This window comes from Penaeus japonicus, unplaced genomic scaffold (assembly GCF_977035675.1).
Source record: "Penaeus japonicus unplaced genomic scaffold, GWHDUDI00000001_assembly GWHDUDI00000007, whole genome shotgun sequence".
NCBI classification, from domain to species: Eukaryota; Metazoa; Arthropoda; class Malacostraca; order Decapoda; family Penaeidae; genus Penaeus; species Penaeus japonicus.
The window spans coordinates 27,178,843-27,194,876 of record NW_028234409.1 but is presented as its reverse complement, the minus strand read 5'-3'; the positions used below and the strand labels follow the sequence as shown (position 1 = coordinate 27,194,876).

Below are 16,034 nucleotides of genomic sequence, written 5' to 3'. Positions count from 1 at the left end.
CAGCACCTATCACCCCGGGGTAAAATAGCACTCATGGTACAAACACAAGAACCCACACACACATACACACTAGCACAATTAAGGCAAACCCTCTCCTCTCCTCTACCCCCATCCCCTCCTCCTCTCTCTTTTTCCACAACCCCTCCCCCTCCTCCCCTCCCTTTTTCCACTACCCCTCCCCCTCCCTTATCCCCACCCCCCTTCACCCTTTACATTCCTCCCAACCTCTTTACAAAGCTCCTTAAGAAATAATGACGATTCAGTGACGATGCCCCTCCTTAAAACCCCTCTTCTGGGCCTCCTACCCCCCCTCCCCCTCCTTCACCTAACCTTCCCCACCCTTTCCACCCACACACACCACCCCTTTAAAGAAAGACAAGAAAGAAAAGAAAGACAAGAAAGGGAGAAAGGAAAGAAAGAAAGAACAGCGCGAAAATGAAACTCCCGGGATGAGAGCTTCGGCCAAAAGCGAAGTCTCGAGGAAACCCGAGAGTGGGTGATTACTTCCAAGACTAAGCGGATTTTGCGCGGTAAGGGGCGTCTGGGAAAGGAGGGGGGTGGAGAAGAGGGTCCTTGGGTGTGGGGGGTGCGGGGGGAAGGGAGATGACCTGAGGTTGATTTCGGGGACGGGGGGGGGGGGGGGTTCTAGGGCCTTCTTCCTCTAATAATCATTGGGGATTCGGCTTGTCTGGTCAAACAAGCGTGGCTGTCATGGCCCAGACAACCCAAAACACCAATAAAAAACGAAAAGAATATCTATGATATTGTCGATTCGTATATAAATGTAGGGTACTAATGCAAAGACAAAATAATAATAATTATATGTATCAAAATATCAAAGTATGTAATAATATTCGTAGTGATATCATTAACTGCAATAATAGTAACAATGATAATTGTAACAGTAATCAAAAATAACCAACATCATAATAACAACAACAGTTACAATTGCAATGATATTATAGCAATGGTAATAACACAAAACGTGAGCCATCAACTCGTGACAAAAATAGGGGGAAATGTATGACAAACAAAGAAACGAATGAACAAAAAAGATTAAAAACCCTGCAGATGATCCCGGAAGCCTCGAAAACAGGTCATTTCCCTCTATCCGTTAACAGCATCCCTTCCCCCCCCTTCCCAACCCCCTCCTCACACAACGCAACACTCAAACTCACATTTGTCACCAAAGACAAGGGACGCTCCCAAGATGCCTCTCTTACCTGGAAATGTTAATTATAGATAACAAAGACCCTCCCCTCTTTTCCCTCCCTTGCTCCCCCTCCCCTGCCCCTTCCCTCCGGCCGCCCTCCCCTCCGCCCGCCTTCCCCCTTCCCCTCTGCCTTCCCTGCTGCAAGATGGAGACCGAAAGGTAAAGGTCTCTCCCTCCCTGTTTCCTTCCTTCTTGATGGCTCGAGGAAAAAAACGAAGGCTCTTAGCAGCAAAAGAGAGTGGGGTGAGGTGGGGGGTTGGAGTCCAGTAGAGTTGGAGGAGGTTGGGGAGGAGACGCTGATGGCGAGATAAAAGACACACTATCTTGGTTAGAGCCCCTCCGGAGGCGCCCTTGGGCATACCTCCCGCTTTTAGGTAATGTTGCACACCTTCCCCCTGGGTTTCCTCCCTCGGGACGCCTGGCCGCTGCTCTCAGGCACACTCACTCGCTCGAGCACTTGGCTTTTACCTCCGCACTGAAATAACCACCAAGGTAAACCGCACTTGGTGCACATCCACGTCCAAGGGAAATCCGGGCGTGCAGGCCACAATGCGTGATTCTCATTTCGGTTGATAGAATGCAGTGGATAAAATATAGTGCACGATATTTCCGCGCACGTACGCACGTTGCGCTGATTCTCACTGACATGAGTTTGTTTCTTCCACACACAAAACATGATAGGAGCCTTAACAGGCATATGAGATCAAAAGAGTTAGGGTTACAAAGACACAGAAGAGGAGAAACAGAGGAGGAAAAGAGGAGAAGGCGAGGCCGAAGAAACACCAGCCCTTCCATACGTCCTCCATGACTCACACAAACACACCCGAGTGACGTCATCCCGGTGTGCTGGTCAATACCACATGTTAAGCTTTACACAAAATTATTGTCTGCTGAGAAGGAGGGGGAGGGGGAGGGGGAGGAGGGAGGCACAGAACCCTTGCCCTGCAATCTATCATTCATCAAGTTGAAGCATGTGTCCGGCAAGAGATCAATGTCTGCTGCAACACGCATGCAAGCACCGCGCACGACACTTCTGGAAAAGCCTAAAATCGGTTAGGATTTTTGAAAAGGTCAACTATTGGCAAAAACATTGAGGGATAAAAAAGTAACACCTAAAGTCAAGGACGCCTCATCAACAAGATATGAAAAGCCGAGAAATGAAAGAAATATGTGTGAGGAAAAAAGAGGCGAAAACCGGAACAGCTTGACCGTGAGAAATACAACTAAAATCTCAGCAGCCTTATGATAATCGTATATCAAACGTTAAAGTGACAAATAAACAAACATGAAACACACTGTACGCCACAAGCAAACAGAAATGTCCGAACACCTATACCATCGTCTAAAAAAATCGACACAACCTTAAAATATTTGTTGCCGAAGCATCAATGAAATGAAATGCGATAAGATAAGCCCAAGGGGTGCATTTCCCTCTTGCTATCAGACGAGTCAGCTCCCTGCACGACCTTGATGGCAAGCAAAAGGCTACATCCACGCCTGAAAGCAACCACTAAATCATCCCGTGTCTGGCGGAGGGGAGAGAGGAAAAAAAAAACAACAACAACAACACTACAGATCTGCCGATCCTCACCACGCTTGCTGCAACAACCAGACTCTACGTACATTGCATCCGAGCGCCCGCAGTCTCGCCGAGCGCGCTTCCGAAAGTCGTTTCCACCAAGCACACTTCCTAGAGCACCCGCGACCCGCAAACACTACCGGGCTGTCTTCGTGGTGTTTCCGTCCGCCTGCGTATCACTGCACCCGCCTGGCATTTAATCCTCCGGCGTAGGGCGCGGGGGAACAACCTCCAAAATAAAGCCATTGCTTATAAATATTTGAAAGCCGCGGATCGATATCTGTAATGGGAGAGGCTGGGGATGGTAGGGTGAGGGGGGAAGGGGAGGGTGAGGAGGAGGAGGGGAGGAGGAGGAGGAGGAGGAGGAGGAGGAGGAAGGGGGAAAGGGGGAAGTAAATGTGCAAGAGGGAAGGGAAAGGGGAAATAATGGGGGAAGGGATGGGGTGGGAGAAAAGAGGGAATAAAGGTGCAAGGGGGAGGGGAGAAGGGGAAATGAAGATGCAAGGATGAAGTGGATGAAGGAAGTGAAGGTGCAAGGAAGAAGGGGAAGGAGGAGGTGCAGGCGCATAGGAGGCAGGGGGAAGTGAAGGGGAAAAAGGACAGGGGAAGTGAAGGTGCAAAGGAGGATGGAGGAAGGTGAAGGTGAAGGTGAAGGTGTAGGAGGAAGTAGCTCAATTTCTTCCGGGTATGCGGCAAGGCAGATGCGAGAGAGCTATTCCAGCGTTTTTATCAAGGGACTCATTCTAAAAAGAAAAAAAGAAAAAGAAAAAACAGAAGCACGATGATAAAGCATAAAGAAAAGGAAAGACAAAGAAAGTAAGGAAAAAAAAGAACAAGAGACAAAGAAAAAGAAGTGAAAAAGTAAAAAAAAAAAAAAAAAGGTTTAAAATGCATTCCCAACCGTGGCGGCGCGGACACTTACATTCACAGTTTTATATTTCACGTTGGCCCAGAATTCTTGCAATACAATTGCTAAAAAATCTGATCTTTAAAAAAAAAATCTATTTTTGTCACTTAGTCAAGTGAGCAAAATGTATAAATAAAACACCGGAGCTTCCCCACGCCAGTCTTCACACCTATTTGCTGATCACTCTCGCTGATCTGCCCCGTTATCTTCGTCACGTAATCCTTAATAACTTTTGTTTCGTAGTCGAGGTCCTTTTTACAACCTCAAGGTGAGGCAATCGATTTCTTCTTAGCGATGCAACTGTCGTCCAAGCCCAACACACTGACTAATGGACGGTCACCTCTCCCTCTCCCTCCCTCCCTCCCTTCTCCCTTCTCTCTCTCTCTCTCTCTCTCTCTCTCTCTCTCTCTCTCTCTCTTAAAATCATGGTACAAAAGGAAAAAGCGGTTGGTGATTTTTCTTTCAAATCTCGACCTTGTCTTTTGTCCTTGGAAGTAAAGGGAGATGGAGGTGGGCAGGTAGAGAGAGAGAGAGAGCGAGAGCGAGAGCGAGAGAGAGAGAGAGAGAGAGAGAGAGAGAGAGAGAGAGAGAGAGAGAGAGAGAGAGAGAGAGAGAGAGAGAGAGAGAGAGAGGAGAGAGAGAGAGGAGAGAGAGAGAGAGAGAAGAGAGAGAGAGAGAGAGAGAGAGAGAGAGAGAGAGAGGAGAGAGAGAGAGAGAGAGAGAGAGAGAGAGAGAGAGAGAGAGAGAGAGAAGAGAGAAGAGAGAGAGAGAGAAAGAGAGAAGAGAGAGAGAGAGAGTGAGAGAGAGAGAGAGAGAGAGAGAGAGAGAGAGAGAGAGAGAGAGAGAGAGAGAGAGAGAGAGAGAGAGAGAGAGAGAGAGGAAAAAGGTGAGAGAGAGAGCAAGATGACAAAGTGGCTCCCTAAGCCCTACCCACCACCCCATACCTCCCCCCTCCTCTACCCGGTGCGACGCCCCTTCGCCGACGCCTCCGGGAACCGCGGTCCAGCTGATCCACACGCTCCTCACGCACTCAAATTGAGAGATAGAGGGGAGGACTTGTTTATTCCCCTCGCGTCAACTGCCTTGGACCCCTTATGTTTCCTTGGAGATGGGGTATGTACCGGAGGCGGAGGAAGGGCGGGGAGGTGGGGAGGTGGGTTGGAGTGGTGGGGGTGCCCGAGGCCGGAAAGACTGGCACGATACGGTCACGGCCCCGCCCCCTCCCTTCCCCTTCCTTCCACCCCCTCCAAAGCATTCTGTAATCATCCCGCCTAGCGCGAGGAACATCATCAAGAAAGTTAGTCCCTCGAAGCGCCCTTCGTCATGTAATTAAGCCAGTTAGTTTTCCCCGCGAGCGAGATGGCCTCTGCCGCATCCCGCGCTCACGCCGAGAGGGGAAACTCCTGCAGAGGCAAGGCTCTTCGTGTGAATTATTCCTCCGAGGGGTGAGGGGTGAGGGAGGGGTCGAGCGGGAGTCGGCCAGGGCGCCAGGAGTCATCACCTGACGAAATCCAATAAATATCCGATTCGCGATCGACCACAGTTACCGCCAGCACACACATACCCGCTCACCCTCCGCCACCGTCTCCCCGGCCTTGGAGGTCACGGTGCCCTTCCCCTCCCCCCCTACTCACCTGGAAGCAGAGCGATACCTTGCAAGTGCAGAGACACGACAGTCTTGCATCAGGCCCCCACCATGTGTCGGTGTCAAGGGGGGCACCGACCCCCGCCAGGGCGTGCTGTATTGACGGAAGCAGTCGATAGTGCATCGCCGATGATAAATGAGGGCGAGAGAGTACGCCGTCCGTCACCTCTTGCCTCTACTTCCGTTGGCGGCGCCGCATTCTCATGCACGCGGACGGATAAATAGATAGATGAGAATACACAGAATAGATACGTAGATTGAGGCTGGTGGCCACAGAGATGCAAAGCTCGGCAGATAATTGATAGATACATGTCTACTGTACCTAGATATCCAAACGGACTACAGACAAACACACGGAGAGGGAATGTTGTCGAAAAGCCAGCCAGCCAGTATCCCAGGTAAAGGTAAACACAATTACTCCAAACATCCAGCGACTCTTCCCACCCGCCGGAACACAAACAGACAAACTCGACGCTCCATTATCTTCTATCTCTGCCATGTTTGGTTTCCTCTTCACGCGTGTGTACCTGAACCAATCAAACACCAATGCAGTAATGATTCTAATATAATTAATAAATCACAATGCGAATAATTCCGTAACAAACAAGTAAGCAAACAAACAGACAAAGGGCCGAACGCGCGCCCGCTCAGATAATTAATCTTAACATCTTCCTCATCCCGGATTCTTCGTGAATATGAAAATGCCAAGAGGGAGATAAATGACACAGCAAAGAGGGTGGGGAGGGAGACCGGTGAAAAGACGAGGGAGAAGAAGAAGATGGATAAGATAATGGCGAAGAAGAAAAGGCAGAATAGGCGAACAAAGGAGAAGTAGAAGAAGAGGCGATGATGAATGAATAACTGATGGAAGAATGAAGAACGGAACCCACACAGAAAAAAACAACAACATACAATGAAATATTGAATGAGAGAATAAAGAAATGGAATTCCCCTTGCATCAGCCCCCCCCCACCCTTCCTCTTCCCCACCCGCTCCCTCACACAATAACGCCAATGACGTAAGGATGACGTCACACACCTGAGACACCCTGCCAGCGAGCAAGGGATCAACACCTTCGTCCACATCTGAGACGAGGGTCGCGGCGTCCTCTCCCCTAGCCGTCCCGCCGCTAGCCCTTGTCACTAGCACTAGGGGAAGGGGCGATAAAACGTCCTCCAGCACCGGGGCCGCCATGCAAGCACACCTGGCGCCCGTCTCACGCTATCTGCAACTCGCCGACACTAGTTGCAATTCTTTACGGCGATGGGAGGCCGTTTACACGATTTTTACAGGCCCGAGGCGAGCGTTACGAGGTGACCACTGTGCTTTACAGGCTGATCGCATCCTTTGCAGGAGACGCGGAAGGGCAAAATCTTTCCTTTGTTCATCTGTAAGTGAAAGCGTGCATTTCTCTGTCTCTTTACCACACACCTCGACGCTAGGTTCCAGATGCCGGTCAGATATTTTTAGTACAAGAATCACACTTTAGCAAAACAAACCAGAACAAAAAGCAGGCCACGTTTTTCAATTTCAAACTTTTTAATTTCTTCTACAAGCAGATCACACTCTTTTTTTTAAGCCAACCACACGTTTAATTAAAACAAAAACAGGCAAGCTAATCACACGTTAGTAAAAAAAAAAGGTAAAAAAAAGGTATCCCACCCCAGGTCCCAGCACAGCTTCCTCCAACGCCCCCCGGCAGCGCTGACGTGGAACAAAGAAACACCAACTGCACGTCTGCCTAACACCTCCTCCCCTACACGTATGGTTCAATTGTAACGCTCGCTTCGCTGGGACGTGCGTGACCAGTCTCCAAAAGGTTTAGCGAGGACACACACGCACGCACGCTTAGACTGGCGCGTCCACGCACTGCATGTAGCGTCCTCTTCTGTCCACAGTGACCGCAATGACTGGTAAATAGGCTAAGTAAAAGGGGAAAGGGTCTGCTTTTTATACATATATACATATATATATATATATATATATATATATATATATATATATATATATATATATATATATATATATATATATATATATATATATATATATATATATATATATATACTGACTTTACTATTCTGTACTTCCCTCATTCTACTCCACTAAGAGGGATAGGCAGAAAGAAAGAGGTCGTAACTGTGCTAGAGTGGAAAAGAATATCAGTTAGAGAGAGGCTTAACCTGCTATAAAAAAGGGAATACATGAACACAGGGAGTTGTACGACACTGTAACTAGACTATCAATAGGACGGTGAAAGCTGTTCTCTGTGCACTATGATCGTGTCACCGATGCAGGTGCTGACTAAGAAGCTGTTTCAGAAATTATAACTAATGGTTCAAATAAATCAACGACTTTCAAGGCGGGAGGAGGGCCAGCTAAAAAGCAGTGATATTTGGGAAGCCTGTGGAAAATAACGGACAAAGACAAGCGCCAATGAGACAAGTCACCTATTGAAACCTGCACTGAAATGGGACTACAACAAAAACAAACAAACAAATACAAAGAAAACATCGGCGCGAAAGTAAGTCAAATGATGGGTCCCGGCCAAGACCAGTCTCAAACAGGGCCTCGACTATGCTATGATTCTAAGACTAAGGAAAACCACAAAGGAAAAACAGAAGCGACTTTCGCGTCAGATGCTGCACATCCTTCCACATCCACGTCATGGCTGCGGTGTGCCACTAGCGCGAGCGTTAGTTAGCTGGTCAGGATCTCATCACGTCACACACAACACACGGCCGGGGGTGGGCGCCCAGCATGCACGCCCGCCCACACTCACCGCCTCCTGGTGCCCGACTCCTCTCTCGGTGGCGGCATGGGCTTGCACTCATCGCTAAATATATCATCCTCCTCTTCCTCCTCTCCTTCCCTTTTATCCTCGCTTAGATCCCTGTCTAAATAATCGTCCTCGTCAAAGTGCCTAGGCTCTGACGACGTGGTGGAAGGAGAGAGAGAGGACACCTCCATGTCGTTTTCTGTTCCGGTGCTTCTCGATACAGAAAATGGGGAAATGGAGAGTAAATCACACAATGAAATTATTACGTATCTCGCATTCTGCGACACAGAGAGAAAATAATAAGAAAAAAGTGTGAGCTAAGAATACCGTTTGAATTGGTATTACGAACGCCCTGCATGTCGCGTTGCAAGCAAATTTATATGTACCTTAACCATGAATCTTAGTGAAGTTACTGGCGCAATAAAGGCTATTCTCAAGCACGCCTTAATGGAGCCAAACTATTGCAAAGATCTTACTTAAATGCATCGGAGAATCTGGAATCAAATTCCTACAAGACTCATGCAGGCATTCCGTTTTACCGGCAAACAGTGTCCAAAACGGGTACTATTAATATGCCAAATCCTGTGAACGTGAAGTTCTGAGTGTATATATTTGAAATTTTAACATTCAGAAACAATATAAAGTTTTGAGAATAAACCTTATGCACTTGGTGAGAAGGTCCTTTACGCTCTGTGCACCAACAACAATACAGTCGAGTGTCCGCAAGAGCTGATTACATATGGATTTCAAACAAAGCTGGAATCTTTTTCACTGTTTCCGGAGGCAAACCTTCGTTTTTATTAAGGGTTGAGAAAACAATTTATTATGGTACATGACGTCGGATAAAAAACACGTAAGATTAAACTGATGTCTCTAAAAAGTTATACAATAACCACGCGACTTGACACGGATCTTCAAAATGTTAATGATCATTCCATACTGACATGAACCCCTGAAGGCGTCATGAATTAGCGAAGAGTTACAGCAGCGCTTCCAAACCGGACTGTGCCATACGCGCGCTGAAACAACTGCAATTTGTTGTGTAATTATATAAAAAAAAAAAAAAGAATCATGAACCTCGGGGAGCCCATGAGTCATGATTGTTGTTCGCCCGACGGCCAACACCCAAATCAATAGTGGGCGTCCGTTTTCTCTTTGGAGCTCACCTGGATAGCAGAAAATGATCTCTTACATGAGTAACTAAAGCAATTCGAGCAATAGGCACGTCCGTTGCAAAAGCGATAAAAGATTTCCACTCACTAGTCGCAAAGAGGTGCTGCATTTTGAATCCACGCGATTTAATTCTGACATATTCTTTTAAGTCGTTTCATATCGAATATTGTTTCTTTACACTTCAATAAATAATAAAAATCTTAGTTCACATTATGATCTTCTGCCAATCCAAAACAGGGAAGAAAGTAAATTAAGATCTTAAAAAATACAACTCAAATGTGAACAAACGGCCTGTGTGGCGTACTCACCTGTCGTCGTGAATGAAGTGCTGCACTTTGTTCATGCTCTCGTGCACCTGCCTCATGCCCTCCTTGAAGCGCTGATTGAGGCGGTGGGCGTAGAGGGAGGCGCCGCCCTCGCTCAGGTAACCGTCAAGATCGGAGGAGTTGCCGGATTTGTAACCGACATTACGTAGGACGTCGCCGTCGGACATGTAACCTGGGACAGGAGCGACACATTTTAAGGCGACATACGTCTTTTATGCACAGCCTAGGTGCTGTGCGTTTGACACACTTAAAATACAATTGGACCATATCAATAAAAGTCATGGTCAAAAATTAAACTACATGCTAATTAACTAATCAATCGCATTTGTTTGACGCCTAAAGATATCGAAAGAAAAATACGCCACGAAAGACCCTCACTTCTACAATCTGAACCATACGTAAAGTTAACCATCCGACGAACAATACCTCCTACACCACCACAAACATCGCACTTCAGCGAAACGCAATCTTCACCAACGCTTCTTAGTACAACACAGAGCCAAGCAACAGCACCACCGACATCCCAGAACCGCGCGGCATAGAACGGGGCGCACGGAGACCTGGCGAAGAGGGACTGACGTGAAGAATCCCTCCCAGCTGGGATGAAAACGAAGTCCCTCGGGTGTACGTGAGAGGCGATAATGCGTGGCGAGCGAGTCACCTCATCCCCTGGGCCTTTGGAGTGCCCGTCTTGGCCGTGACATGAAACGCTGACTTGCTCTGGTACGGCGATCGCTTCGTGACGTAACCTAGGTTTTAGTCACTGTTTTAGGGATTATCACCGTGACTATTTAGTTTCTTCTTGGAGGTGTTGGGGATAACACCGACATTAAAATCTGACTGACTATTCTCTCTCCCTGGCGCTCTCTCTCTCTCTGTCTCTCTGTCTGTCTGTCTGTCTGTCTGTCTGTCTGTCTCTTTCTCTATTTATCTATCTATATCTATCTATATCTATCTCTATATCTCTATATCTCTATATCTATCTATCTATCTCTCTATCTATCTCTCTTCTCAATATAGGTTATTCATTTTAACTTTATTGGAATCATAAAGTTTTAAAGAGCCCCTCAACTCAAAGAAAGAGAACTGCACGTGGTATTAAGCAAGATCTAGTGTGAATTAATGCACATTTTAAACGCACATTTGAAAAGTATCACATAAAACATTGGAGGTTTCGGTTGAACATGTGACAGGAAAAAAACGATACATTTTGCTATCCATTAAAACAATTTCGAGTGGATTCACAAATCACGCATGTTTTCTACCCCAGGAAAGCTCCATACAATAACAGTAAATTCAATCAAGCACGGTGTAAATTTTGTATAATTATTGGAATTGCATCGTTTTCCTACAGAGATATTTTATTCGTGATGCTATTTAAAGTTTATCACTATATTTGCAGAACTTAACTGCGCGGGTTAAATTCGCAAAGGAAATACAGGAGCGTCGAGCAAATACATTCGTTCTGAAATTTTACAATGTTCCTTTCTGAGGCGAAAATGTGACACAAAGGAAAGGGAAAAGACTGCTATTTACCATTAGCGAGATCCACACTCTCAAGGTCGCTGTAATCCGTGTCAATGACCTGGCTGGGACCCGGAGGTCGCTTGAGGTGAGGACCGATGCGCATCCCCTTCTGAGGCACTGTGTTGGCGTTGTCTTGAAGGGCTGCTAAGAAAATGCGAATCCATTAATACAAATGGGTACTAAGAGGCTCCCTGAGGATGAATGATATATGTGAATAAATTATAAATATAAACAAATATTGTTACGAATAGGGAAAATTGAATGACTACAGTATTCACATATGCCGAGTAATTCGTTGTTTTATAGAACAGAGATTCATATTTGCAATCAAGTGTTATCGGTATTTGAACTGACTTAGCCTGGAAACGTGCAACGAGGGTGGCACTGTGCGGGTCTGGTGTAGTCCTAGTCCTCTCATGTAGCCATACTGCGAAGCTCTCACCAACGGCTGCATAGGCTTAATATTCAGAATGACTTCATCGCCCTCTTCCCCCTCCGCCTTCTCCTCCACCTGAAAATGAAATGAGGCAAATGCATTAAACAGAATGTCGAACAATTAGAAAATTTTGAAACCTAATCATTGTTACACTGCAATGCGAAATGCTTAACATTGTCACAAGATCAATGAAAGGGCCTTCTCCATCTAATACTGAAGTGATGACCACTTGCCTTCCTCATGTGGGTCTTCAAGTCCGAGACGCTGTCGTCCTCAGAGCTCGTGGGCTTATAGATGACCGAGGAGTTGCCGGAGGAAGTGCTGTTGCTGTGGCCGCTGTTGCTCTGGGAAGACTCGCTGATGTTCGAGCCCGACTCGGAGGGCGTGACCATGTCCTTCTCGCGTGGGTTGGGCATGGGACTCACCATCGCCACGCTAATGCCCGTCGCGGAGTCCTCCCGTCTGCCCAGCTGCTTCTGGCGGGGCAAAGAGCCCTTAGGGTCGCGGCACTCTGGAGCCGCGTTAGCTTCACCGCCCGAGGGCGTCCCTGCCTGCCGCGGGGCGCTGCTGCCTCCCATTTTAGGCGTCGAGGGCGTGGCCGCGGGGCGAACCATTTTGTTGTAGTCTTTGGCCTGGTGGGCCGTGTTGACGTTAGGCGACGCTGTGGGGGTCGGGGGCGCAGACCGCTCGGGGGGAACTACTTTGGTCTGGCCCTTCACATGGGCCGTGGGCTTCGGGATGCCCGTGCCTGGAGTGCCAGGAGGAAGGGGGCTGCCGGGCGTAGTCACAACTGTCTGCTGTTGCATGGCTGAGGGCTGATCCGGGTGGCTGGCGTAGCTGTATTCCTTGTGATCCTTCTCCTTCGGCGGCAGAGCAGGTGGATGGTCTGAGTCTGGGGCAGCGTGCCCTGCGGTCTCAGGCCGCGGGCCCGGCGCAGGCACCCGGGATTCCTTCTCGGCATTGGCTGGCAGGGGGCACTGGGGGCGCTGGGCGCGCGAGCCGCCATCCAACTCTAGGGTGAGCTTCTCGCCCTTCTTGGCGCTCCTGTCGCGACTCTCTCCCCGAGGGTCTCGGTGGGCCTTATGACCCCCCCGAGGCGACCCCCTGGACCCCTCCCGCTCCTCGCGCTCCTTCTCCTTGCGGGACGACTTAGGCGACTCCTTGCCCTCCTTGCCCGCGGACTTGGAAAACTTGGACCTGGAAGGAAGACAATGTTATCCACGTGTGACACAGGAAGATGGACGGTATCCTTGTTTGGTTACCCATCTGAAAGATATGCAACACTAATAAAAATATTTGAAAAAATAGTAATAATAATACGAATAATAGTAATAATGATATTAATAATACTTATAATGATAAAGATAATAATTCTAATAATAATTCTAATAATAGTAATAATAATACGAATAATAGTAATAATAATACGAATAATAGTAATAATAATACGAATAATAGTAATAATAATACGAATAATAGTAATAATAATACGAATAATAGTAATAATAATACGAATAATAGTAATAATAATACGAATAATAGTAATAATAATACGAATAATAGTAATAATAATACGAATAATAGTAATAATAATACGAATAATAGTAATAATAATACGAATAATAGTAATAATAATACGAATAATAGTAATAATAATACGAATAATAGTAATAATAATACGAATAATAGTAATAATAATACGAATAATAGTAATAATAATACGAATAATAGTAATAATAATACGAATAATAGTAATAATAATACGAATAATAGTAATAATAATACGAATAATAGTAATAATAATACGAATAATAGTAATAATAATACGAATAATAGTAATAATAATACGAATAATAGTAATAATAATACGAATAATAGTAATAATAATACGAATAATAGTAATAATAATACGAATAATAGTAATAATAATACGAATAATAGTAATAATAATACGAATAATAGTAATAATAATACGAATAATAGTAATAATAATACGAATAATAGTAATAATAATACGAATAATAGTAATAATAATACGAATAATAGTAATAATAATACGAATAATAGTAATAATAATACGAATAATAGTAATAATAATACGAATAATAGTAATAATAATACGAATAATAGTAATAATAATACGAATAATAGTAATAATAATACGAATAATAGTAATAATAATACGAATAATAGTAATAATAATACGAATAATAGTAATAATAATACGAATAATAGTAATAATAATACGAATAATAGTAATAATAATACGAATAATAGTAATAATAATACGAATAATAGTAATAATAATACGAATAATAGTAATAATAATACGAATAATAGTAATAATAATACGAATAATAGTAATAATAATACGAATAATAGTAATAATAATACGAATAATAGTAATAATAATACGAATAATAGTAATAATAATACGAATAATAGTAATAATAATACGAATAATAGTAATAATAATACGAATAATAGTAATAATAATACGAATAATAGTAATAATAATACGAATAATAGTAATAATAATACGAATAATAGTAATAATAATACGAATAATAGTAATAATAATACGAATAATAGTAATAATAATACGAATAATAGTAATAATAATACGAATAATAGTAATAATAATACGAATAATAGTAATAATAATACGAATAATAGTAATAATAATACGAATAATAGTAATAATAATACGAATAATAGTAATAATAATACGAATAATAGTAATAATAATACGAATAATAGTAATAATAATACGAATAATAGTAATAATAATACGAATAATAGTAATAATAATACGAATAATAGTAATAATAATACGAATAATAGTAATAATAATACGAATAATAGTAATAATAATACGAATAATAGTAATAATAATACGAATAATAGTAATAATAATACGAATAATAGTAATAATAATACGAATAATAGTAATAATAATACGAATAATAGTAATAATAATACGAATAATAGTAATAATAATACGAATAATAGTAATAATAATACGAATAATAGTAATAATAATACGAATAATAGTAATAATAATACGAATAATAGTAATAATAATACGAATAATAGTAATAATAATACGAATAATAGTAATAATAATACGAATAATAGTAATAATAATACGAATAATAGTAATAATAATACGAATAATAGTAATAATAATACGAATAATAGTAATAATAATACGAATAATAGTAATAATAATACGAATAATAGTAATAATAATACGAATAATAGTAATAATAATACGAATAATAGTAATAATAATACGAATAATAGTAATAATAATACGAATAATAGTAATAATAATACGAATAATAGTAATAATAATACGAATAATAGTAATAATAATACGAATAATAGTAATAATAATACGAATAATAGTAATAATAATACGAATAATAGTAATAATAATACGAATAATAGTAATAATAATACGAATAATAGTAATAATAATACGAATAATAGTAATAATAATACGAATAATAGTAATAATAATACGAATAATAGTAATAATAATACGAATAATAGTAATAATAATACGAATAATAGTAATAATAATACGAATAATAGTAATAATAATACGAATAATAGTAATAATAATACGAATAATAGTAATAATAATACGAATAATAGTAATAATAATACGAATAATAGTAATAATAATACGAATAATAGTAATAATAATACGAATAATAGTAATAATAATACGAATAATAGTAATAATAATACGAATAATAGTAATAATAATACGAATAATAGTAATAATAATACGAATAATAGTAATAATAATACGAATAATAGTAATAATAATACGAATAATAGTAATAATAATACGAATAATAGTAATAATAATACGAATAATAGTAATAATAATACGAATAATAGTAATAATAATACGAATAATAGTAATAATAATACGAATAATAGTAATAATAAGCCTAAATAACCCAGTATATTTACGAGACCAGGGAATCCCAAGAAAACATCCCATCCCAAATTAGTTCCTCTCGTTGCAGTGGACGTATAGTCATCTCAGATCACTTCAGTTCATTCAGAAAAAAAAACTTGAAAGTAAAAGAGAAGAGACGAAAGTATGTAAAATCCCATAGATTTATGATAACAACCATCATTTATCCTTTAAAAAAAGAGGAAGCAAAAACGAATAAAAAAAGACCCATTAAATCCCCCTCCATTGCCACAGATACATAACGGTATCATCGGCGTAATGTATGTTCATACAATGTAATTTGTGAATCTGTTCCGTGACGTGACGTGACGTGATTACCGTGACTCTCACATCATTACTTCATATTCTGCTTAATTCAAACAGGATTGAGTCGCTCCGTAATTGTGGCAATCAGGCGGAATTACCTTCAGACTATGTACACTGCAATTAGTCCGTGTTAACGTTAGTCTCTC

General features: G+C 42.1%; 1 protein-coding gene across 35 annotated transcripts in view; it reads right to left on the bottom strand.

Moving 5' to 3' along the window:
* LOC122254621 (protein neuron navigator) overlaps positions 1 to 16,034 on the bottom strand; it is a 737,418-nt gene that overhangs the window by 30,947 nt on the left and 690,437 nt on the right. For 21 of the 35 annotated variants that reach the window (XM_086538631.1, XM_086538628.1, XM_086538621.1 and 18 more), the window contains 5 exons: positions 11,819 to 12,782; positions 11,504 to 11,660; positions 11,159 to 11,293; positions 9,605 to 9,794; positions 8,127 to 8,333 (listed from right to left, as the gene is read on the bottom strand). In XM_086538631.1, coding sequence (XP_086394757.1) covers positions 8,127 to 8,333; positions 9,605 to 9,794; positions 11,159 to 11,293; positions 11,504 to 11,660; positions 11,819 to 12,782 — 1,653 coding nt within the window. The remainder of the gene's footprint in view (positions 1 to 8,126; positions 8,334 to 9,604; positions 9,795 to 11,158; positions 11,294 to 11,503; positions 11,661 to 11,818; positions 12,783 to 16,034) is intronic. The other 14 variants (XM_086538618.1, XM_086538637.1, XM_086538625.1 and 11 more) reach the window with 3 other exon arrangements.